The sequence below is a fragment of the Camelina sativa genome, chromosome 4, assembly GCF_030686135.1.
Source record: "Camelina sativa cultivar CO46 ecotype springtype chromosome 4, ASM3068613v1".
NCBI classification, from domain to species: domain Eukaryota; kingdom Viridiplantae; phylum Streptophyta; class Magnoliopsida; order Brassicales; family Brassicaceae; genus Camelina; species Camelina sativa.
Genome location: NC_141883.1, coordinates 507,120 through 530,143, shown reverse-complemented (window position 1 = coordinate 530,143; position 23,024 = coordinate 507,120). Strand labels below are relative to the sequence as shown.

Here is a 23,024-nt window from a genome sequence, read left to right as displayed (position 1 = left end):
AAAACCAACATAAAAACATGATAGAGAGATCCATTCAAATCAAAAACTAAAAGCTCACTAGAAGCTCAAATCAAAAACTAAAAGCTCACTCATATGAGCATCCAAAGCATCTAAAAGCTCACTAAAAGCTCACTTATTTCCCCAAATCTCAACTAAAAGTTGGAATCCATCACTAACAAAGAGAAGAACACAACTAAAAGAGATCGTTGAAGGGATGAAGGATTCAAAAGTCTTACCTCTGAAATTCAAAGAAGCAAGGGACGAGATGAACGATTCAGTGGGAGCAGCTCAATGAGAGATGCTTTGTTCTTCTTCCGAGATGAGACGTAGAAGGAGGAGAGAAAGCCCAATTCGTTACAGGTGATATGGAGAAGGAGAAGAGGAGAGGAATGTGGAGAATCGTCGGAGATCCATCGAGCTTCTCCGATGGTGGCTGAAGAATTGGGGATTTTAGGGTTACTTCTATATTAGAATTTTAGAGATATATTTGTAATTGTTTGATAAAATATAAGCGTATATTGGACTTTTAAAATGTTTGGATGAGTTTACTGTAGCCAAATTCTCATTTTTTTCTTATCCAGAAATTCAAATTTTTTTGGATGAGATTTTAAAATGTATCCAGATGAGTTCATAATTGTTACTAAACGAACAACAATGAGCATTTGCATCTAGATATTGCATTTGGTGCACCAAATGAACATGACCTAACTGATGATAGATAGAGTCGGCATATATATACATATCTACGTAGGGGAGTTGAAATGTGAGATGGAAACTATAGATACTATTAGGTGGGAAAAGAAATGGTAGCACTCAGAAAATTAATTAGTAATCGCCTCATCACCTAATGACGGAGAAATCTAAGAACAAAAAATTAATCAATTAATGTCTAAAGGTTGAGAGTAAAATATTATCTAAAGACATATCAACAAATTCACAAGACTAGAGTTTTATCGTATGATTTCCCACACTAACATTGGGTAATGTAATCGTGATCGCCTATATATATATCGGCTTATGGTTAGTGTGGGAAGGGAGGATTTAACGATTCGTGAAACTAAAGAATCATTTAAAGTGTGACGACTGAGCCAGCCATAATGAGAACTCATCTATATAAAAAGTCACGTCATTACGTCCTACTAACCATATATAGAAATATCAACCAAGCAAAACATCCGGCCCGACATCCAAGATACTATATACGAACCTAAAAATATGTATACAAAATACAAATACTTTTTGCTAAACAAAGTATCAACATATACTTTTTCAAATACTTTTAATACGTCAACATAACAAAAGGGATCAAAGCCTAACGACACTAGCTACTTAAGCTTTTGTAAAGTATCCTGACTTAAAGGTTGTAGTGTTCGCAGAAGACACCACATCGGTCCATAGAGAATATATATCTTTATAGCTCCTCAGCAGGAGATATAACAAAAACTAATTGCCTCAAGAAGTATCACACTTAATTTAATTCTCAAATACAAACGTCTATGTATTAATAATAAGAGTTTCTTTGTCAATATCATGGTTTCATTTTCCGTACGCTAACTTCTGTCAAATTAGGAAATTTTGATGACAGCTTTTTCATTTTACAAATGATCACTTGCAAGTCAGGTCAACTGATTAGTGAATGTAAGGTTGATTTTGCAAAACAATTGTTTTCTCATTTATTTTAATTAAATGATGAAAAGCGATAATAGTAAATATATTTGACTTTTGGCAAAATTAATAATCTCCATATAACGTTGACTTTAGAGGGGAAATATAAAACAACAGAAATATAAATACTCCAATATCGGATATGATGGTTCTTCAGTTCGGAATTGGCTCGCAAACTGTGAAAACCATCTATGCAGAACTCAGAGATGGATGTGACAAATTTACTCATTAGATGAATGTTTGTTCTACCTTAGAAAAAGTTTTTTCGTATCTCACATGTGAGCATATATATGCGTCGGACCTCCTTAAAGATCGGGTTGTTTATTTCTGTACATTTACTTAAAGAAAAAAGTAATAACTAATAACTGCCGCAAGTGTATACGTCGTTGTTACGTGGAAAGTTGACGACCGTGATTATAAATTATAGAAACAGTAATGTAAACGGTGACGGCCCACTAGAGTAATGAAGGGACAAAGCCAGCAAAACAAATACCACAACTTGAGCAGAGCGCACACCGTCACAACTCACAAAACGCACCGTTTACAAGGATGGATGGGATGGTCAACAATGATGGTGGGAGACTCGGAAACCTCTGTGCAACGAAGAGACTTTCCTAGAGAGTTTGAGTTTCTTAAAACGAAGTCGTATCAAGAAGGTACGTAGATGAAAAAGACAGAAGGGCAACAACGAGCCGTGTCTTCCATAACTGGGAATATATATATACACATATCTTATCTGGTGTTTATGAATTATTCCGTGAAATTTGGGCACTCGAAGATAAGATAAGGTAAGGTATATATATGGGCTCACATTTTTAGGTATTTCTTTAATCTCCCTTTCCTTCTCTATTCTTAATAATTCCATTTTTAAATTTATTACAGTGATTAAAAAGAAAGCTCACTTATACGAAATATTGTTCAATACATACATGACCATCCATCCCAACTTTAAAAAAGTATTACCAACTACACAAAATATATGTATTGTATGACTACATATACCAAATATATAATGACATGTGCTCAACATCACAACGTCACAACATCCGGTACACCGTTCATCATAATCCGATATTGACCAGTATTGACCGGCGTTGACCAATAAAAATATGCAGTTTTTTTTGTTTTTAATATTAGAAACCAAAAAAAATTAATTGAATTATTTAGGAATCATTTATAGTGTTTTATAATTTAAAACATATATGGATCCAAAATAAAGATATATTGTATATATATTCCATTAATTTAGTTTTATAATAGTTATCTTTTTCAATTTCAAAACTTAACTAAAATTGAAATAAAAGTCATTCATAAGATATTAAAACTTAAATTCAAACCAGATAATCTTGTTATAATAAATCAAATAAGAAAACTATTTTTTAACTTTATTAATTTAAAAACATCAACTTCTTACTTAATTTATCTAAATAATAAATTAATATTCTCAACCACAAAAAATATTTCTACAACAAAAATACTTAGAACCAAACCCAATACATATCAAAATCATAAGAATTATTGAAAAATGTTATATACTCATGGTAAAATAAAAATTTTAATATCTGAAAAAATTATTAATGGTTTTTCATTTCACTTTTATTAAGTTTTGAAATATAAAAATATATTATATATCTGTTAATTCATCCAGTCTTATAATAGTCAATTTTAGTTAAGTTTTGAAATTGAAGAAGATAACTATTATAAAACTAAATTAATGGAATATATATACAATATATCTTTATTTTGGATCCATATATGTTTTAAATTATAAAACACTATAAATGATTCCTAAATAATTCAATTAATTTTTTTTTTGGTTTCTAATATTAAAAACCAAAAAAATTGTATATTTTTATTAGTCAACACTGGTAAATACTGGTCAACACTGGATTCTGATGAACAATGTACTGGAATAAGATGGTTGTGATGTTGAGCACGTGTCATTATATATAATTATGCAATATATATATTTCGTGTAATTAATAATACATTTTTAAAGTTGGGATGTGTGGCTATACATTAAACAATACTTGCGGTAGCTAAATATTTTTTTCTATTTTTTAATCCTCCATCTAAATTCCCTGTCAGATTATTTCAGCGAAAAAGAAAAGAGTCCTTTTCAGGATTTCTTTTTTGTCTTATCCAACTTTTTATTTTATATTTGAGGCAACTTGTTTAACTATTATTTTTATCCATAATTAAAAGGTGTTTAATTTAAGAGAGTAATCGGCAAAAACTGAAATGAGCTGTTTTGTCTTGAAGCGAATTTATATATAAAAAGCGTGTGTCCCCGTTGTTTTTTTTTTAATTTCAGACCATAATCGTTTGCTGCAGCTTCGTGGAAAATTATTCTCTTTCTTCCAAGATAATCTTAAAGGTTTGTCCTTTTTTTTTTTTTTCATTTCCTTTTTCTGGGTAAAATTAGGGTTCTTCCTTGTTGTGAAATATAGCAATATTGATCTAGGAGGTACTCAGGATCTGTTATTTCTGGGTTTGTCCTTTTGTTTTGATCTAATGGTTAAAGTTTGTAAATTGGATCTAGGGATTTAGCTGAAAGCCTGAAAGAACGTTTTTTTTTTTAAATTTTCTTTTTCTTTGTGCTAAAGAAGATTTATTTAAATGTTGTTGGTAGCAGTGAAATAAGATCAATAACTATGTTGGAGAAAGAGTTTTTCACGGAGTACGGTGAAGCAAGCCAATATCAGATCCAAGAAGTGGTGGGCAAAGGAAGCTACGGAGTTGTTGCTTCTGCGGAGTGTCCTCACACGGGAGGCAAAGTTGCCATCAAGAAGATGACCAATGTCTTTGAACATGTCTCAGACGCCATCCGGATCCTCAGAGAGATCAAGCTTCTCAGGCTTCTTCGGCATCCTGATATCGTGGAGATCAAACATATCATGCTCCCTCCTTGCCGCAAGGAATTCAAAGATATCTATGTTGTTTTTGAGTTGATGGAGTCTGATCTTCACCACGTTCTTAAGGTAAATGACGACCTCACTCCTCAGCATCATCAATTCTTCTTGTACCAACTTCTTCGTGGCTTAAAATTCATGCACTCAGGTAAGGTTTCTTTGTTCCCTCTCTCCCTCTCTCTTTTCACTGTGTGTTTTTTTTCTTGTTTTAGCTCTTTTTTTTACAGTTTCATCTGAAATTTGTTGTGGTTTTCCTTTGGATCATAATCCTCTGCTGGCTCCCTTTGTTGTTTTTTGTGTCTTATATAGCGCATGTGTTCCATAGAGATTTGAAGCCTAAGAACATCCTCGCTAATGCTGATTGCAAAATCAAGATCTGTGATTTAGGACTTGCTCGTGTCTCCTTCACTGATTCCCCTTCTGCTGTTTTCTGGACTGTATGTGTATCTTTCTATCTCTTTCAGAGTTTGTTAGTTCCAATTCACATGTTCTTGAAATATGCTAAGTTTGAGTTTTTTGTTCTGTAACTGAGAGGTATGTATGTTGTTGTAACGCATTCGGTTTCAAATGATTCAATACTTTCGCTAAGTAACTAATCTTGTCATTTGCTTTTGCAAGGACTACGTTGCTACAAGATGGTACCGTGCGCCAGAGCTCTGTGGCTCCTTCTATTCTAACGTAAACTTCTGAAATTCTTATTACTTGTTTCGTTTCCATATAAAAAAACCTTATGCATAATGTGATGTGTGATCTTATGGAGTTGGTATGTTTGGGCAGTACACTCCGGCGATAGACATGTGGAGCGTTGGCTGCATATTTGCCGAGATGCTAACTGGAAAGCCCTTGTTTCCTGGCAAAAACGTGGTGCACCAGCTAGAACTCGTCACTGATCTGCTTGGAACGCCGTCGCCGATAACTCTATCCAGGGTTTGTTTTGTTTTTATTTTTCCCGGAAGCTAACTAAAGTCCCAATACAGAGGCTTCTCTCTCCCAGATAGACTTGCTTTGGATGCAAGTGTTTTTTTTTAGCTTTGTGTATCATCAAGTTGTTTGTAATGAATCTGTAGATTCGGAATGAGAAGGCTAGAAAGTATTTGGGTAACATGAGGAGAAAGGATCCTGTTCCTTTCACCCATAAATTCCCCAATATCGATCCTGTGGCGCTGAAGTTGCTTCAGCGTTTGATCGCCTTTGACCCAAAGGACCGTCCCTCTGCAGAAGAGGTAACAGGAAAACACACTTAAATGTTGGTTTTTTTCCTGTGCACTTTTTCATTCATTTTTTCATGATTCTTGATGCTTTTGTTTCCTCAGGCATTGGCTGATCCGTATTTTCAAGGATTGGCAAATGTGGACTACGAACCCTCGAGGCAACCTATTTCGAAACTCGAGTTTGAGTTCGAAAGGAGGAAATTGACTCGGGATGATGTGAGGGAGCTCATGTACCGAGAGGTAAATAAAAAAACCCGTCAAGGATATATATATGCTTAAGAGACTGAAGAAAAATTATTTGAGTTTTAGGAATCTCTCAAAACTCTTTTTTGTTCTCTTTTGTGTTTGTATGAGACAGATTTTGGAGTATCATCCACAGATGTTGCAAGAGTATTTACAAGGAGAAGAGAACGTCACTCTCATTTTCTATACCCGAGGTTTGACCCATTTTCTTAATAAACTTGGCTATTCATTGAAAAGAAATTGTGCATGATCTTTGTGAATCAATCTTGACATCAGCGGAGTTGATCAGTTCAAACAAGAGTTTGCCCGACTGGCAGAACACGAAGACGATGAAGAGGAACATAACTCTCCACCACATCAGAGAAAGTACACGTCACTCCCTAGGTGAGTTAGTCAGTTCTTGAAACTGAACAACCATGGTTTAAGCGGATCAGGCTATTATATATAACCTGTTTGGGGGTTTGTTGCAGAGAACGGGTGTGCTCATCAGAGGACGAAGGTTCTGATTCGGTTCATACCCAAACGTCTTCGTCGTTAGTGGTGGTTACACCTCCACAGACTCCAAACACAGCAACTGGGTTATCGTCACAGAAGACAACAAAAGTAGACAAAGCAGGAGCAACTCCGGTAAAACGGTCTGCATGTCTAATGAGGAGTGATAGTATCTGTGCATCCAGATGTGTGGGTGTCTCCTCTGCAGTTTCTTAGCCAGAAAAATTGATACTCGAGTTGTTTAGCAGCAAACCATTGATTGTGTTCTGCCTATTCTGTATGATGATGTTGTCTCTCTGAGTTTTCATGTAACTCTCTTCTTCATCTTCGTCTTCATTGCTCTCTATCAGTCTCTCTTGTTCTCTGTTATATTGGAATCTCTGTGTAATGGTTTCTCTTGGAACTTGAAAATTCACCATATTATTTACCCTTTAGAACCATATTTTTATTACAATCCACCAGTTCATAGATAAATTAATTAAAATCTAATCTATTCAAAATCTGTTCCATACTAAATCTTATACACTTAAATTAAAGAATTGAAAGTACCATAAAAAGTTTAATCTAGGTTAAACTAAAATACTCCCAATCAACAATGGTCTTGCAATTTCCAAAATAATTCAAGAAGTGTGGATAAGAGAAAATGGTATAATCTTCATAAGACATGATTACGACGAGTCTTCTTCATAATCCCATGAACATTAACAATTTCCAAACTTCATAATTACGAGTCTTCTTCATAATCAATCAAAATCCTCATTATAACGGAAGTACAGAAATGTTTTGTATACTAAATAATTTTAATAAGTTGGTTACAAATATGTTATACATTAATTGATAGATTAATTGGATACAAATAGGTTATACCAAAAATCTGAATGAGAATATTCTAAAGAATCATATCAACTAACTTACCATATTAATTTTTTTTATTAAATTATTCATCAAATAAAATCTTTTGATATATAATTTAACATATTAATTTTTTATTATCATTATACTTCACCTCTCATTTTTATACATGAGTCTATTTTGTAAAACAAATAAATAATCATATTATTTATTATAATAAAAAATAGTTTTATTTCCGGATATACCATAAGTTGAATTTTTAAAAACAAATATAAATTGTAAATTTATATTTCTTTTGTTAAATTATTCATCAAATAAAATCTTTTGATATATAATTTAACATATTAATTTTTTATTATCATTATACTTCACCTCTCATTTTTATACATGAGTCTATTTTGTGAAACAAATAAATAATAAATAATATGATTATTTATTATAATAAAAAAATATTTTTATTTCCGGATATACCATAAATTGAATTTTTAAAAACAAATATAAATTGTTCAATCTATAAAATATTCAAGCTTTAGTAATATTATTCTTTAAAAATAATATCTATTGAATTAAAAAAATTACTGAGCAACGGGTCAAAATTTGAATATTTAAATTCAATTTAATATTTTTTTTGTTAAATTTTATAATTTTATATAATATAATAAACTTTAAATAATTTATTTTAAAATATTTTTTATATATTGAAACTTGATATAAAAGTTAGAAACTATAAACTCTCCAAATTAATTTGTTATAGCAATGTCAATAATATGAAAGAATTTCAAGAAACCAAGTATATTAAAACAAAAAGTATAACAATAAATTAAATTACTCATAATATAATAAATCGCTTTTAAAAAACCAAATTTACAAAATTATGTCTTATAATGACATTCAAGTCATGATGTAGAATATACATTATTGAAATAACTTCACATATATAACCTAATACAACATATTAAAAATTTATTTTAAAATATAAAATATACAAAATTTTATATAAAATAAAATTTAACCAGTATTATAGAACGGGTACTTATCTAGAATCATTATCAATATAAAACTTACAAAATAGATGTCTTTTTTCAACCATCATATTTAACATATGATTTTATTGCATAATGTTTTATCTAAATTTTTTTTTTTAAATACAATCACATAAATTATATTTTATATAAAAATTACAATATAAATAAAATGAATTTCAACCCGTGCTCTAGCACAGGTCTTAATCTAGTCTATATATATAAAGTTAACTTTGCTCACTTCTCCTTTCTCCACATCAGCATCCACCTAATCATTTTTTTTGCATAAAAAATATTATTTTTAATATTTATTCATTGCATATCTATTACATATAATTAATAATAGTAAAAAAAATTAACTAAAATTAATTAAATTTTAAAATAGTATAAACAATAATATAATATTTTAGTAAATAATAAAAATAATAACTATCTAAAAATAAATTTAGTAAGATAAATGAAAATTTTAAAATAGTAAAAATAATACTATAAATTTGTTTTAGTAATAATGTTATTATTAAAATTATAACCAAAAAACGATTATATTCCAAAATTTAGAATGGGTTAATAAGTTTTAGAATGTAAGTAAGATTTTAATGCATGGTGGAGTAAAAAAACAAGTTATGTAATTGTATTTATAAAAATCTAAACATGAAAATAAGATTGAAGTGAAACAATAGTTTCTAAAGAACATATACCATAAAGATTTATTATTAAATTTTACTTATAAAATGAAAATTAATTACTTAACTTAAAAGTTTTGATCTAAAACAAAGACATTGTAAGGGGTACACTTTTTTTTTGGGAAAACTATGAAAAAGAATTTTGAAAAAATAATCTATCTAAAAAAACAAAATCAATGGTTAGGAAATATAGAAAAAATGATATGTAAGCCATTACAAAAAGTGGTAATGTGATTTTTGTAAGGTATATTATCAACTGGAGGTACAATTTTATAATATGATATAAAACATATATAACAAATATAATATATATATATATATATATATATATTATCAAATGCTTTTAACCCAAAACATTGGCAAAAACAACATATTTAAAGTACATTATGATTTTTCTGAGAAGACGAAGTTGGGGTTGCATCACAAAATTAACATCTGCAAATAACATATGAGATTTTAGAAAAATATGTAACTTGGATTAGTGAATAGATATTCATTGTGAGGTTTAAAAGTTTCATCATTTAGCATTCTTGACTTAGTCGGAAATTCTATTATGGTAGATGATGCATTTGGACAACTTCATTGTAGCAACATAGCACTAAAACTGTTCATAAAACTTTGTATATTCGCATTTAATGTAGGATATCAATATGTTTAAATAGTATCTATAATTAGGTCAATGATCGATATTGACGTTAGAATTTTTAAAATTATGAATATAGAATGAACTCTTTTAAAGTTAAAAGGTCAGAAGATTGTCGACAATATTATTGCGGCACTAGACAATATTTGTTATATATAGATTATTAAAATAAAATACAGCATTTATATAGATTTATCTTTTAATCTTCAAATTATATTCATATTCAATGATTTTTATTGATAAAAAATTTAACTAAAATCCCACGTAAATCGCAAATAGATATAACAAAGAAATATTATCTTTAAAAATATATATGTTATATATCACTAAGTAAAGTAAGTTTAGTATTTATATAAATTTATACTCAAAAATTGAAATGATTATATTTGAGTTCAACAATTTCTATTGATAATAAATATTTTAAAATTAAAATTTTCGAGTGTGCATGGATACAAATTCTAGTATTATATAATATTCAAGTTAAATATTATTTTAGGAAACGATTAAAGTTAGACTTAACGATTCTGTCACCAAACGTTAAAGGTTGTCACTTGACGAAAGCATGCTACTTAACGCATGCACACAAAGCCCAATAGATGATTTCGAGAAAATAAACCGTAACGCTTCGTCTTCTACGCTTCCCTGGCTTTGTTATAGAACCCTGTCTCTGACTCTTTGGTTTCTCCAAATAACCTGATATCATTCACTTTTCATTTCGTATGTCTCTCCAACGATTTTGGTTCTGTGTCCCTTCTATGTTTTGTAGTTGATAAAAGCTAAAATTCGGAATCCTTTCTCTAACAGGAGTTACATGTGTTCTTTGTTCAGGTTGTAAGTGTGGATCTGTTTCTGTCACAAGATGGGTTCGAGAAAGAAGGGTTTTGATGATTGTGGAGATAAAATCAGCGATTTACCAGACGAAATTCTTTGTCACATCTTAACCTTTCTTCCAACAAAAGAAGCTGCTTCAACTACTGCTCTAGCAAAAAGGTGGAAGCTTTTGCTTAAGTTTGTACCCAATCTTGATTTTGATGACTCCATCTATTTCCATCCTCGACGAAGTAAGGATTCTCTAAGTTTTATGAATTTTGTGAATGGTGTATTGGCTTTGCAAGAAAATGCTGCGTTGAAAAGATTCCACCTCAAGTGTGGAGATGATGTCGACGAGTCTCGGGTGTTGGATTGGATACCCAAAGTGTTGAAACGTGGTGTGTTAGATATTGATCTACACCTCTATTCGTCTCGGAATTGTGCCTACTCTTTAAATATTCTGCCTTCTGAGATCTTTGTGAGCAAGACATTGGTTAGGCTGAAGATACAGTTTAGGAGTGGCGTCAGCATTGAGGTGGACGGTGATGTTTCTCTTCCGAAGCTTAAGACCCTCCATCTTGACTGTTTTCGGATCGATACACGTATGTTTAACAATCTGCTTTCTGGATGCCGCGCTCTCGAAGAATTAGTGCTGGTTAATTTGATGTGGGACGAGCGTGTGGAACCTAAACCTTACTTCGCGACCGTGTCTATCCCAACCCTCAAGACACTAGTGTATTCTCGTTTTGATGAGACTAAATTTTTTGATGAGGGTGATGATTTTAACCAGTTTGTGTCATTGTTATTTGACAACCCAAATCTGGTCTACCTCAAGTACTCGGATACTATCGCGGATAGGTATCAACAAGTGAGTTTTAACTCGCTCGTTGAAGCTAAACTCAAACTTAGAAGGACATCTGGCGATATTGCAAAGGACAAGATTAATGTCACAAGGCTTCTCACGGGAATATGCAATGTCAAAATTCTCTACTTGTCTTATGCCACCCTCAAGGTTAGTCACATATCTTTCTCCTAATCTTTTTTAAGTTGATGTTCACAATTCACAAGTGGTTAGTGATTATGTAGTTGATTTGTTTTTTTTGTACATCAGGTACTTGGTCTCTGCCCTGTAACAATGCCGGTATTCGAGAACCTGATTCAGTTAACTATTAAGACTGCACTAGATGTAGGATGGGAACCATTGCTACCTCTACTCAACAATTCTCCAAATCTACAAACCCTTGTCTTCGAGGTAACCCCCATATACAAGCTTTTAAATCAACCGCTGACATAATTTAGTTTTTTTATATTGACTCTTTTATGTTTTAGGGACTGCATCACAAATATGCAGTTAAATGTTGGGACGGGGAAGATTGTGACTGCGAATATCAAGATGAACCATGGGTGGAAGAGGTTGTTGATACTTGTCTATCATCAAGCCCTGTGAAGGTTATAAAGATATTTAACTTTGGTGAAATTTGTTATCGGGAAGAAGACATAAAGGACCAGATAAAGCAGGTCATGCAATTCCTAAAGACAATGCCGGAACTCGAACAAGTGATATTGTACTACGATACACCAGAAGATGAAGATTTGATGAAACTATACAAGGGCCTTCACGAGCTTCCTACTGTGGCATCAGCCAATTGTGAGGTCCGGCTAATCTTCCCCAACTTATCAACTACTATCTCCATTAGAAAGGGTAATCTTCTTTAGGAGTATCCTTTTATGGTTTCTTAGCCATGGACATGTTTCAGGCAATCAGGCTACAAGTTTGCATAGCTGCTGAAAAAACTCTAAAACTCTGCTGTTTCTGCCGTGTGCTTCTTTCTTTTTCTTTATTGGCTTTGTATTCCCATTTTTAAAGACTCGTCGTGTTATTGCTTTCTCCTTTTTGTCGACTGAGAATGTTTGATATCTTTTATTTGTCTCTCTTCTTCTTATCTGTTGTCTCTTTTCTTCTTATCTGTTGAATAAGGTTAGTGTTCATTGTTCTCTTCTTGAAATGGATCATAGTTTCTTGATTATGTCGAGTTACTATTTACTGTGGATTAGAAAATGAGGGAGTAGTCAAAAATAGGCGTTCGATAGCACCTTATACCACCTGCATAGCGTAGTCAATGTGCTTGATGAGAAGAGCTTGCGGATTGGAGGGCTCACCATGCCGACGAGCATTTCGTTCTCGCCACAGGTGGATTGAAATAGGTAGCGAAATAGAAAGAGGTGAAGCCGTGGGAGTGCCGGACTTGTGAGCAGAACAGTCAGTTGATTCCAATCAACAGAATAAGTCGTGGTTAGGAGCGGTTGAGCGAGGTTCCTCCATACTCCCGCAGCAAATGGACACAAGAAGAAGAGGTGGTTCCTGGATTCTTCTGCATTGCTACAGAAACTGCAGGTCACCTGTTGGCCCGAGTTCCATTTCTTAAGACGGTCACCGGTGGATAAGCGATTGTGCAGTGCATGAAAGAGTATTTTGGAGTAGAGTAGGTGAACCACACTCCCTTGTACCAAGCAACTCTCACATTTGGCCTCCGTATGTTCTGCCAAGTATGTTTTGTGGAGAAGAGTTTGCTGAATTTGTCACCCGAGGTCCGCCAAAGAGGTTCCCCTGCTATTATATCGAACTGCTTCAGTTTCATCAAATCTCTAAGCACCAAATGCGCATCCCTGTATTTATTTACTAGGCACCTTTCTTCCAGTTTCACCCGAATTAGAGAACGACGAAGAACCAAGGTACCTTGTAAACCATAAAATTGGCCAATACATGATGGGAAGACTCAAGTTAAGTTAGTTGTTAAATAAATACAATACAATACAGTAAGCAATCTAATTGAAGATTTAAGAAAAATTAAACCCTCTAGTCCCTTCTTTCCCTCTCTCTCTCTCTCTCTCTCTCTCTCTCTCTATTTCTCTCAAAGGGCTCGAAGCTGCTGTCCAAAGACTCCAACTTTAACTCGAATCGTGCTCAGGAACTTAGGGATTTGAAGTCCTTTTCCCAGCGAAGTCGAGCCATAATACCCAATTCTAATCCTGTGTTGGCTCAATCGAAATTTATCGCTCGATTCTGGTCGATTTCGATTTGTCTGTAATTAGCCTCACAAACCCTTTCGGAAATCATTTAGGAAAGCCATGTTTTGATCTCCAATGGCGGCAGTGACTTTATCCATGGTGCAACCCTGTGGCATGGTACTCGCTCGCTCTTGTATTTAGGATTCTTGTGTTTCTTAGGAGAACGTATCTCTCACTGTCTTTATTTTTTTTTTAAATTTTTTTTGGAAACTTGTCTTCAGTGTTGTGCTGGTAGAAGATTGCGTAGTGTGATTGTAATCCAAGCTCAGAGAGGAAACTGGAATCGAATGAGGTACTCTCCTCTCTCATTTTCTCTTTAAGAGTTTATTTCTGTTCCTTTTGTTGTTTGTTGTTCTGAATCAAGCTGGTGGTTCTCTAGGTTGAGTAATTTCTTCTTCTCCAAAGTTTGGAACATATCTTATCGTTCAAAGCATAAATTTTCTGACAATATTCTCGAACAAGTTGAGAAGTATGCCACTGCTCGCCTCGAAAACCAGTCCAAGCTGATTAGCAAGGTTCAAATCCAGTTTTTTCTTTGTTTCTTTTATTGGTGTGTTCATTTCATGTCTCTCTATGCGTTTCAAATTCTTGTGGTTTTCTTACCCTGTTGCGCAGGTTTCAGCTTTGATGGAGTATGACAATGTTGATGATTTTATTGATAAGAAATCTGATGAGCAAGTTAAGAAAGATCTTGTATTGGCGTGTACGAGATTCCCTTCTATCATCCTTGGTGATTCTCGTCCGGTGGAATTATACGGCTATACCAAATCGTCCGATGAACCAAGGGGTATTCTTCCCACTCCTATGCATGGAGGATGGTTTGATCCAGACAATCTTTCCAGAACATTATCTTCCTTCTGTCCAGAGATTCAGAATGTTGATTCTTCCAATCTTAGAGAAGAAATTTCAGATGCTTCTTTTTTTACTAGCAAACCTGCAGTCTCTGAAGTTGAAACAACATCTGATGATTCTGCCGCTCAGCTATTCCTTGGTACCAGTATAGGATCTATGCCTGGGTTAAGTAAGAGGCATAGTAATCAGCTAGATACCTGCGGCTTTCACACGGTAGGCATTTGAAATTTTTAATACAAAGAAAGAACGTATTTGTCTTCATGGAAGGCTTAAACTCAGTTTTCAAACTCTCTATCAATGCAGATGAAGAAGCTATTGCATCATTTTCCTCGAACCTATGCAGATTTGCAGAATGCACAGGTTGATATTGAGGATGGACAGTACTTGATATTTGTTGGCAAAGTCTTGTCTTCCAAGTGAGTATCTCTTTTCTAAAATCATTCTAAATTTTTTTCTCAAACATACAAAAAAAAATCTTTGTCAAGAAATCGTGTCTATATTACCACTGGTTTTCTGATGATACTTTCTCAAATTAGCAACTTCATGTATGCCTTTTGTGTTGAGCCGCATCTACACGTTTTTGAAATTCAAATTTGACTTTTTTGCGGCTCAATGTGCAGGGGAGTTAGAGCCAGCTCTTCATTTTCATTTCTCGAGGTTATTGTCAGCTGTGAAATCTCAGACAGGGACAGAACTCCGGAGAGTCTGAGTTGTAATGATGAAGATAAAGCAAGAAAATCAATTTTTTTGCATCTGAAGAAGTTTTTTAGGGGGACTCGCTTTACCTGGCAACCCTTTCTTAATGCAATTCAAGAGAAACATAAAGTCGGGGACCTTGTATGCGTTAGTGGGAAGGTAATTTCGTTGCTTCCCTCAAAGTTGTCATGTATTTCTATCTTTTGCTTAGGTAGTTTACTTGTTCGCATCAGACTGCCTCATTAGTCTTTCACTCTCTTTTTGAGTACAAATATTAAAGCTTGGACTTGTTTTAGCACGATAAAAGATCACTATAGCATCAGACTTACGTACGAAAGTTTTTGACAACTGTACTAATTCAAGAATCTGTTGATAATCTCTTTTACATCTAGGTAAAGTCATTACGTGCAGACAATCATTTTGAAATGAGGGAATACAATATTGATGTACTCAAAGATGACGAAGAGTCATCTCTTCGAGCCCAGGGGAGACCATATCCTATATACCCTTCAAAAGGAGGGTTGAACCCAAAGTTCCTTAGCGATGTCATCTCCAGGTTTTGTTTCATTGTCTAAAATTGAAAAGTAATTGAGACAGCAGTTCTGAAATGCCATTATCAGGGAATTGTTAAGTAAAAGCCTCACCTTAAACCTGATTGAGTGTTTCAAGACTGGCCTGAGGATAAGAATTGTTCTTCATATGTCATAAAATTACCAACTTCCCAGAACTAAAAATTAGATATTTCGATGATTAGTCCGCTTTTCTTATCACACCTCACCCATTTTTTCTCTCTTAGGGCTCTGCGGATTCTTCCCGCCAATATGGATCCGATTCCTAAGGAAATCACAACAGTTTTTGGCCTACCATCTCTTAATGATGTAAGTCTTGCTTCTTTGTTGAAGCATTGCTCTTTGATTAAATTCTTCTTTAATCCACAGCAAATAACATGTCTTCAGTTGCTTTTCATCCCCGGTTTTTTCCCTTGCTGTAAATGCAGGCATACGTTGGTATTCACGAGCCCAAGACTTTAGATGAGGCTGATTTAGCTCGCAAAAGGCTTATATTCGACGAGTTCTTTTACCTACAGGTAGTTTAGTGACTTGAATAATCGTCTTCTCAGAAGCAGAATTGTTAGTCTTCATCTAGTCTGCTGAATGTTGTTTTCATACAGTTAGCCCGCTTGTACCAAATGCTTCAAGGCCTTGGCACAAAAATAGAGAAAGATGTATTGCTGGAAAAGTTTAGAAAGCCAGTGCTTAATTCCGTTTATATTGAAGAATGGTCCACTCTCACCAAGAGTTTTCTGAAGGCTCTACCATATTCCCTTACTCCTAGCCAGCTAAGTGCTGTCTCAGAAATTATATGGGATCTAAAGCGCCCGGTTCCAATGAATCGGCTATTGCAGGTACTTTTGTCAGCTGATCTGGCTGGTGTTTCTTTTTGCTCGGTTATAGTTTAGTTCTTTTTTTGTAGGCTTATAGCCGATCTTACCAGACTATCAGAATTTAACTGTTGTGTCTCATTTGTTTATTTTTAACCAAAAGTGTCTTAATAGATCGGGTTTATCTTTTAGGGTGATGTTGGATGTGGCAAAACAGTTGTCGCTTTCTTAGCGTGCATGGAGGTCATAGGATCTGGTTACCAGGTTGGTTGATTAAATTTATCTACTACCTTCTGAAATTTCACCATGTGTAGTTAATTTCTCAATAAATCTTCTGATATAGGTCATTGACTCATTCCTTGCATGTAGTTGGAATTTGTAATTTGAGTTACCTTTTCTCATATGTAGGCAGCTTTCATGGCTCCCACAGAATTACTTGCCATCCAGCATTATGAACAGTGCCGTGATATGTTAGAGAATATGGAGGGAATAACATCAAAGCCAACCATTGGGTTGCTCACAGGTTCAACTCCGGCAAAGCAGTCACGTATGATCCGGCAGGCAAGTCATGCAATTAATATGTCTTTTTAAATCATACAATAAGTTTGCATTCCTTATAGCTGACAACTGATGACAGGATCTTCAAAGTGGAGCTATATCGTTTATAATTGGAACTCACAGTCTAATAGCTGAAAAGATAGAATACTCTGCATTACGTATTGCCGTAGTTGACGAGCAGCAACGGTTTGGTGTAATCCAGAGAGGAAAGTTTAACAGCAAGGTCAGGTTCCTAGAATATTTTTTATCTATCGGATAATTGCGTTATTCACCCTAGTTGAACTATCATGAAACAGTAATGATTCATGGTAATTCATTGGTCGGTGACTTGAAATGAACTTCTCTTTTATTTTCATTCTTCTTATCGATGTAAGCATATAATTCGTTAACTAAAGTGTATTGTGGTGTGACTTCTGCAGTTATATGGAACATCTATGATATTAAAAAGTGACTCATCTGACCCTGATGATACTTCCAAAACTGATCTCAGTATGGCTCCTCATGTTCTTGCCATGTCTGCCACCCCTATCCCGAGATCACTTGCCTTAGCTTTATACGGAGATATTTCTTTGACCCAAGTATGTAACTTGTTTCCATTTTATATCATCAGGTAGAAGAAACATACATGTGCCATGTGTTAAATGTCTATAATCATTTTAAATGAGTGCAATTCTTTGTTTCTTCAGATTACTGGTATGCCACTTGGAAGAATACCAGTTGAGACGCACATTTTCGAGGGAAATGAGAGTGGCATCAAGGAAGTCTACTCAGTAATGCCTATGAAAATAACTACAATTCTTTTCTTGACTCGCATCATAGAAACAATCATTCAAGACAATGCTTTTGATTTCTAAAATTGCAACAGTAGATGATGTCTAAACATGTCATATATCCATTGGCAGATGATGCTGAAAGACCTGAAGTCTGGAGGAAGAGTGTACCTTGTGTATCCTGTTATTGATCAATCAGAGCAACTGCCACAGCTCCGTGCTGCCTCTGCGGAGCTCGAAATAATAACCAAAAAATTTCCAACGTACAACTGCGGACTGTTACACGGAAGGATGAAGAGTGACAGCAAAGAAGAGGCTTTAAATAAATTCAGAAAAGGAGAAACACAGATACTTCTCTCCACCCAGGTGATAGAGATAGGTGTTGATGTTCCAGACGCATCAATGATGGTTGTCATGAATGCTGAGAGATTTGGAATCGCTCAGTTACACCAACTCAGAGGACGTGTTGGGCGTGGAACCAGAAAATCGAAATGCTTATTAGTTGGGTCAACTCCCAATAGCCTAAAACGGTTGAAGATGTTGGGGAAATCATCAGATGGGTTTTACTTAGCAAATATAGACCTTCTTCTACGTGGACCTGGCGATTTGCTTGGGAAGAAACAGTCTGGGCACTTACCAGAGTTCCCGCTCGCTAGGCTAGAAATAGACGGCAATATGTTGCAGGAAGCCCACATCGCCGCTTTGGTAAAACATTCATTATCCAATTGCATTACAGTGAAATGATATACTTCAAATGTCACTGGATTCATATTTTTCCTTTGATACTCTGTTTGCACAGAACGTTCTAGGAGATTCTCATGACCTGGAGAAATTTCCAGCGCTGAAAGCTGAGCTTAGCATGAGACAGCCACTTTGTCTTCTGGGCGACTAAAAAGGTTGCACAAGCCACAGTGTACATACTTGGTATGTCCTTTTGGTTATTTTGGTACTATGACATGGTGTAGTGGTAATATAGTAGTCTTTGGGTGTCAATTTCAGATTAAGCCTAGACGGGCGCATAGCATAGATCCAAAATGTTTTGGTGTCATGTAAGCTTTATGTTTTGTGTCCAACAAGAGACCCATTCATGTGAAAAAGAAAAGAAGGATACTTGACTTGGAGTTTGATGCCTCTGAATAGGACGTCAACTAATGGGATCTGTAAAAGTGAAAAATAAGTGGTGGCTTTATGCTTGCTATGTTTTTATTTGGAGAGTTTTGTGGAGTGTGAAGTAATACAGAAAGTGGTAATAGGAATGAGGAATGGTGTGAGTGGCACACTGGAGTCTTTTGGGGGGTAGCAACCAACCAATGAGGGAGATTCACGGGGAGAGGAGGGACAAAGAGACAAGTGGTGGCCCACGAAATGTTTCCTACCCAATCATCAAACGATAGGACCCACTAACCTCCTTGTCTCCTCCTTTGTCCTTCTCCTCCCATATTGAAACTTGAATTGTTGGCAACTTGTTTCACATCTTATTGACACTGCTTGTGCCTGAATCATTCTGCGTCTTCTTTATCTGCAATCTTTTAACACTTGCAAACTTTTTCATCACTCCATTGTACTAGCTTTTACTAATCTAAACTGTATGTATCGAGTCTATTAGGGATTCAACAACATGTTTCGGCAATAGATCATCATCGTTGAGAGAGTAAGTTTAGAACCATATCAAATACTAAGAATATTCACATATTTCTTGGTGTATGGCTATTATTGTAGGTATAATTGGTGCCGGTCGGCAAATATTTTGATGATGACTATGGTATTTTTACATCTTTTGAGATATATGATAAAACTAGCATGGGAGGTGGTGGGTTGAAAAAGACAATCATGATAAGACAATTCTCATGTTTAATTTGAACACTACAAAGACCAAAAGATCTCACACATAACTATGCCGGCTTTTTAAACGAGAATATTGTCTATCCTGCCATGAACAATAAACAACTTATTCTTAAATGTCACTTTCGTTTTGGGCTTCTCCCGCCTGCCACTCGTTCAATAAAGAAAGACATATTTATCCTTCTTTTGATATGTTTGAAAAATTAAATAAATTAAGAAAAAAAAAACAAAAAATCTCTTTCTTCTTCGTAAAACGCAACCCGTTCGACTTCTCTTTTCAGAGAACAGTTTCCCTTCTTTCTTCTTCGTCTATTCTTTGTCGCTGAAACTCAACATCAGTGTGATGATCAATTACTTCCTATAGTCAATTCGAAGGCCGAATCCTCCGCTTCTTCAGCCTCCAACCGCCGAAGTCGACGATACAGAGAAACCTACTTCCGAACCCGACCCTTGGTATTAGAGATAACTTTTGGCTTGTTTTTTTTTTAATTTTTTAGGAAAATCCATCTCGATCCATAAACCTTAACTGGTCGTCTTTCTCGTGTTAGTGTGTGTGTGGCAGATCCCGTGAATTTAAGCGAGGGAGAGACAATGGTCACTACCAACTCTCCAAGGTTTGTCAGTGTTTATTGCTTGAAATTCTCATAGCCGCTTGAAATTCTGATAGATCAGTCAAGAGACCTACTTTGTTTGTCCACCAAATTCTCAAATTCAGAAGATAGACCAAATATTTGCGAGACCTATTTGTAGATCCGACTTTTCTTGTCTACTCACTGTTTAAATCAAGATAGACCATTGACTTAATGGTAGACAAATATTTGGTACAGGCTTTGTCCACATTCGTTTTTTTCATACTTTTTTTGTAGATGCGTATTCGCACATTTTGTAGATCCATGTTTTTTTTGTCCACCCACTGTTTTTATCATGATAAACAATTGACTTACTGATAGACAACCATTACACATGTTCTTTGTAGACCTTAGCTTTTTTAGACAACCATCAGAATTGGTGTTTTCCACCTTTCCTTTTTAACGTGTTTCCGTCTCACTAACTTATAAGTTACCAAATGTGCAGGTTAGCTGGGTCGATGGACGACATCCACCAAGAGAGGTTTTTGTCTACCGTTATTCTCCACCATATTTAGTCCCTTTACTTATGCCTCTCATTCTAATCTTTTTGTCTACCGTTACTTGTCCACCCTATTTACTTTTGACACTTATATTATGCCTCCAATGCAGGTCTGATGAGCACGGTGGAAGTGGGTATATTATGCCTCGGGAGGATGAGTTTCAACAGTCAAGGTTTGACAACGAAAGCGCCGAACCTGTAATACATCAGGTGGACCAGTTACGGCAGACAGTGTATGTCAACACGTAACTTTTGAAATTATCATCTTCTTGTCTACCGTTACTTGTCCACCAACTTTAATTACGTTGCTCGTAATTACGCCTCCAATGCAGGTCTGATGACCACAGTGGAAATGGTTCTATTATGCCTCCGGAGGACCAGTCTGTACCTACTGTGGCCACTGACATTGATGTGCCAATAGTGGACCAGATCAGAAAGACAAGGTAGATGTCCACTAAAAGATAGACCAATTCTAACTTTGTACGAATACACTAAATGTTTGATGAACATTGTTGTCATCCTTTGAACAGGTTGGGTGAAGTGTTCGAGGTTTGTAGTAATCCCTTGCCTGCGGAAGCTACTCAGGATATTATGGAGGAGATACACGACATTAAGGCGAGGTTTTCGGAGACAGATGACCGTATGCTACGGTTCATAACTTACACAGACAAGGGTGAGAGATGTGATCCTCGCACTGTCCTTTCTCGTGTCAAGACGAATTCAGAGCAGATCGACAACCTCCATGAGATTATCGCAGAGTTAAATGCTGGGTACACGGACTTCAGGGCTTTTGTTCAGCGATTCCCACCTCCTAGCACACATCCAAAACGCAACCGCGCAACATATGCTTATGTTTTGTGCACTTTAATTTCCTGCATTGTCCTACTCTTTGCATTTGGGTTTTGCATTAGGAAATTTGGAAACTGAGTTTCATCTGGCAAAAATGTCCATCCATGATGGACATTTGGTCAAAGTTTAATGTTGTCTACTTTCCCAACAATGTCTACCCTTCTATCTTACTCGACAAATTGTATTGCGTTGCCGTTTTAGTCCACCCTTTTATCTATCTTGTTTTTATGTCTATTTTTTATGTCTAATTTCTATTGTCAACAAGTATGGTGATAGACAACTTTATTGTCTATCCGATAGACACTTTAATAAAGATAGACAATAAACAAACAAATTGCCAATGTTCCTAAAAACAAAGTCAAGAGACATTACAATTAAGATAGACATAATACGACCGACAGACATTTCTAATGATAGACATCATAGTAGACATTACAACTCGCAATCATCAAACCTTTATACCTGTCTACCCAGGTTACTGATAGACATGATAATGACGATAGACAATAAAAAAAATCGAGCCCGTTGTTTGTCTACCTCTAATTTATATTGTCAGCAAGTATTGTGGTAGACAATTTTATTGATAAAGATAGACAATAATCACACGAAGTGCCATTGTTCCTAAATGAAACATAGTCAATAGTCATTACAATTTTGATAGACATAATACGACCGACCGACAGACATAATACCACCACACTCTTCATTCTTCACTTTAAATTGTTGAAACTCAACATCACTATCTACTGAAATTGGGGGCATCTTACCTTGTGCAAAGACAATTGTGTCTCCTGGGTGCCAAAAGCTTAACTCTATACTACTTTCCTCTTCTTTGACACCCAAAACCTCTCCAATCTTGGCCTTCAAACCCGCGAACGTAGTCTTTTTGTCGATAGAAAAAAATCTTGCCATTTGCCCATGACGGACAGAAAACTTCCACACCCCAATATCTGAACATGTCCATTCACCCAGCAGGAGGCACACTCTCCCGAACATCTGCATCATTAATGGAAATCATTGTTTAACTCAATTAATGCAGGATAATTTGCAGTTGCCCAGATTTAATGCAAGAACATCCTTCTATCATAACCGACCATATTAAATGCACATAGAGACATACCTCCCAAATACCGACAACCAACTCCACCTTCTTACCTAACCTTATCTTCTTCATATCTGTTTAGGTTAGAGAAATTTTGTCCCTCAAATGCCAGTTTTTCTTTTTGTCCCCAAAAATGCCAGTTTTGTGGGGTTAGTTGGTTTTGAAATGACGAAAATATCCTCTCGTTTGAGGGACAAAAAACAGGCGGGAGAATTCAAAAAAAAAAGAAATTAATGGCAACTGG

At 35.1% G+C, this 23,024-nt stretch overlaps 2 protein-coding genes and 1 pseudogene across 6 annotated transcripts; all 3 read left to right on the top strand.

The window, feature by feature from the left end:
- Positions 1–3,951: 3,951 nt before the first annotated feature.
- Positions 3,952–6,977, top strand: LOC104783419 (mitogen-activated protein kinase 17-like; annotated as a pseudogene). The gene is made up of 10 exons (XR_015596369.1): positions 3,952–4,042; positions 4,298–4,725; positions 4,887–5,014; positions 5,196–5,255; positions 5,355–5,504; positions 5,645–5,800; positions 5,891–6,028; positions 6,147–6,225; positions 6,308–6,415; positions 6,502–6,977. The product of XR_015596369.1 is annotated as a mitogen-activated protein kinase 17-like (transcript).
- A 3,278-nt stretch (positions 6,978–10,255) lies between these two features.
- Positions 10,256–12,476, top strand: LOC104779458 (putative F-box/LRR-repeat protein At4g00320). Of its 2 annotated transcripts, none has more exons than XM_010503821.3 (4): positions 10,256–10,440; positions 10,552–11,545; positions 11,645–11,785; positions 11,863–12,476. In XM_010503821.3, the coding sequence occupies exons 2-4, from the start codon at positions 10,583–10,585 to the stop codon at positions 12,247–12,249; spliced, it is 1,491 nt and encodes a 496-aa protein (XP_010502123.2). In that variant the 5' UTR covers positions 10,256–10,440; positions 10,552–10,582; the 3' UTR covers positions 12,250–12,476. The 2 variants fall into 2 exon arrangements, with proteins under 2 accessions (XP_010502123.2, XP_010502124.2); XM_010503822.3 differs by having other exon boundaries at positions 10,351–10,462.
- A 705-nt stretch (positions 12,477–13,181) lies between these two features.
- LOC104779457 (ATP-dependent DNA helicase homolog RECG1, chloroplastic/mitochondrial) lies at positions 13,182–19,514 on the top strand. Of its 3 annotated transcripts, none has more exons than XM_010503820.3 (18): positions 13,182–13,719; positions 13,824–13,894; positions 13,982–14,117; positions 14,218–14,667; positions 14,758–14,870; positions 15,075–15,309; positions 15,543–15,706; positions 15,947–16,028; positions 16,148–16,237; positions 16,322–16,555; positions 16,724–16,795; positions 16,940–17,092; positions 17,169–17,312; positions 17,509–17,667; positions 17,776–17,859; positions 17,992–18,564; positions 18,659–18,783; positions 18,859–19,065. In XM_010503820.3, the coding sequence occupies exons 1-17, from the start codon at positions 13,678–13,680 to the stop codon at positions 18,749–18,751; spliced, it is 2,895 nt and encodes a 964-aa protein (XP_010502122.2). In that variant the 5' UTR covers positions 13,182–13,677; the 3' UTR covers positions 18,752–18,783; positions 18,859–19,065. The 3 variants fall into 3 exon arrangements, with proteins under 3 accessions (XP_010502122.2, XP_087365787.1, XP_087365788.1); XM_087509661.1 differs by lacking the exon at positions 18,859–19,065 and adding an exon at positions 19,113–19,514 and having other exon boundaries at positions 13,330–13,719; XM_087509662.1 differs by having other exon boundaries at positions 13,330–13,719; positions 18,659–18,755.
- The last annotated feature ends 3,510 nt before the right edge of the window (positions 19,515–23,024 follow it).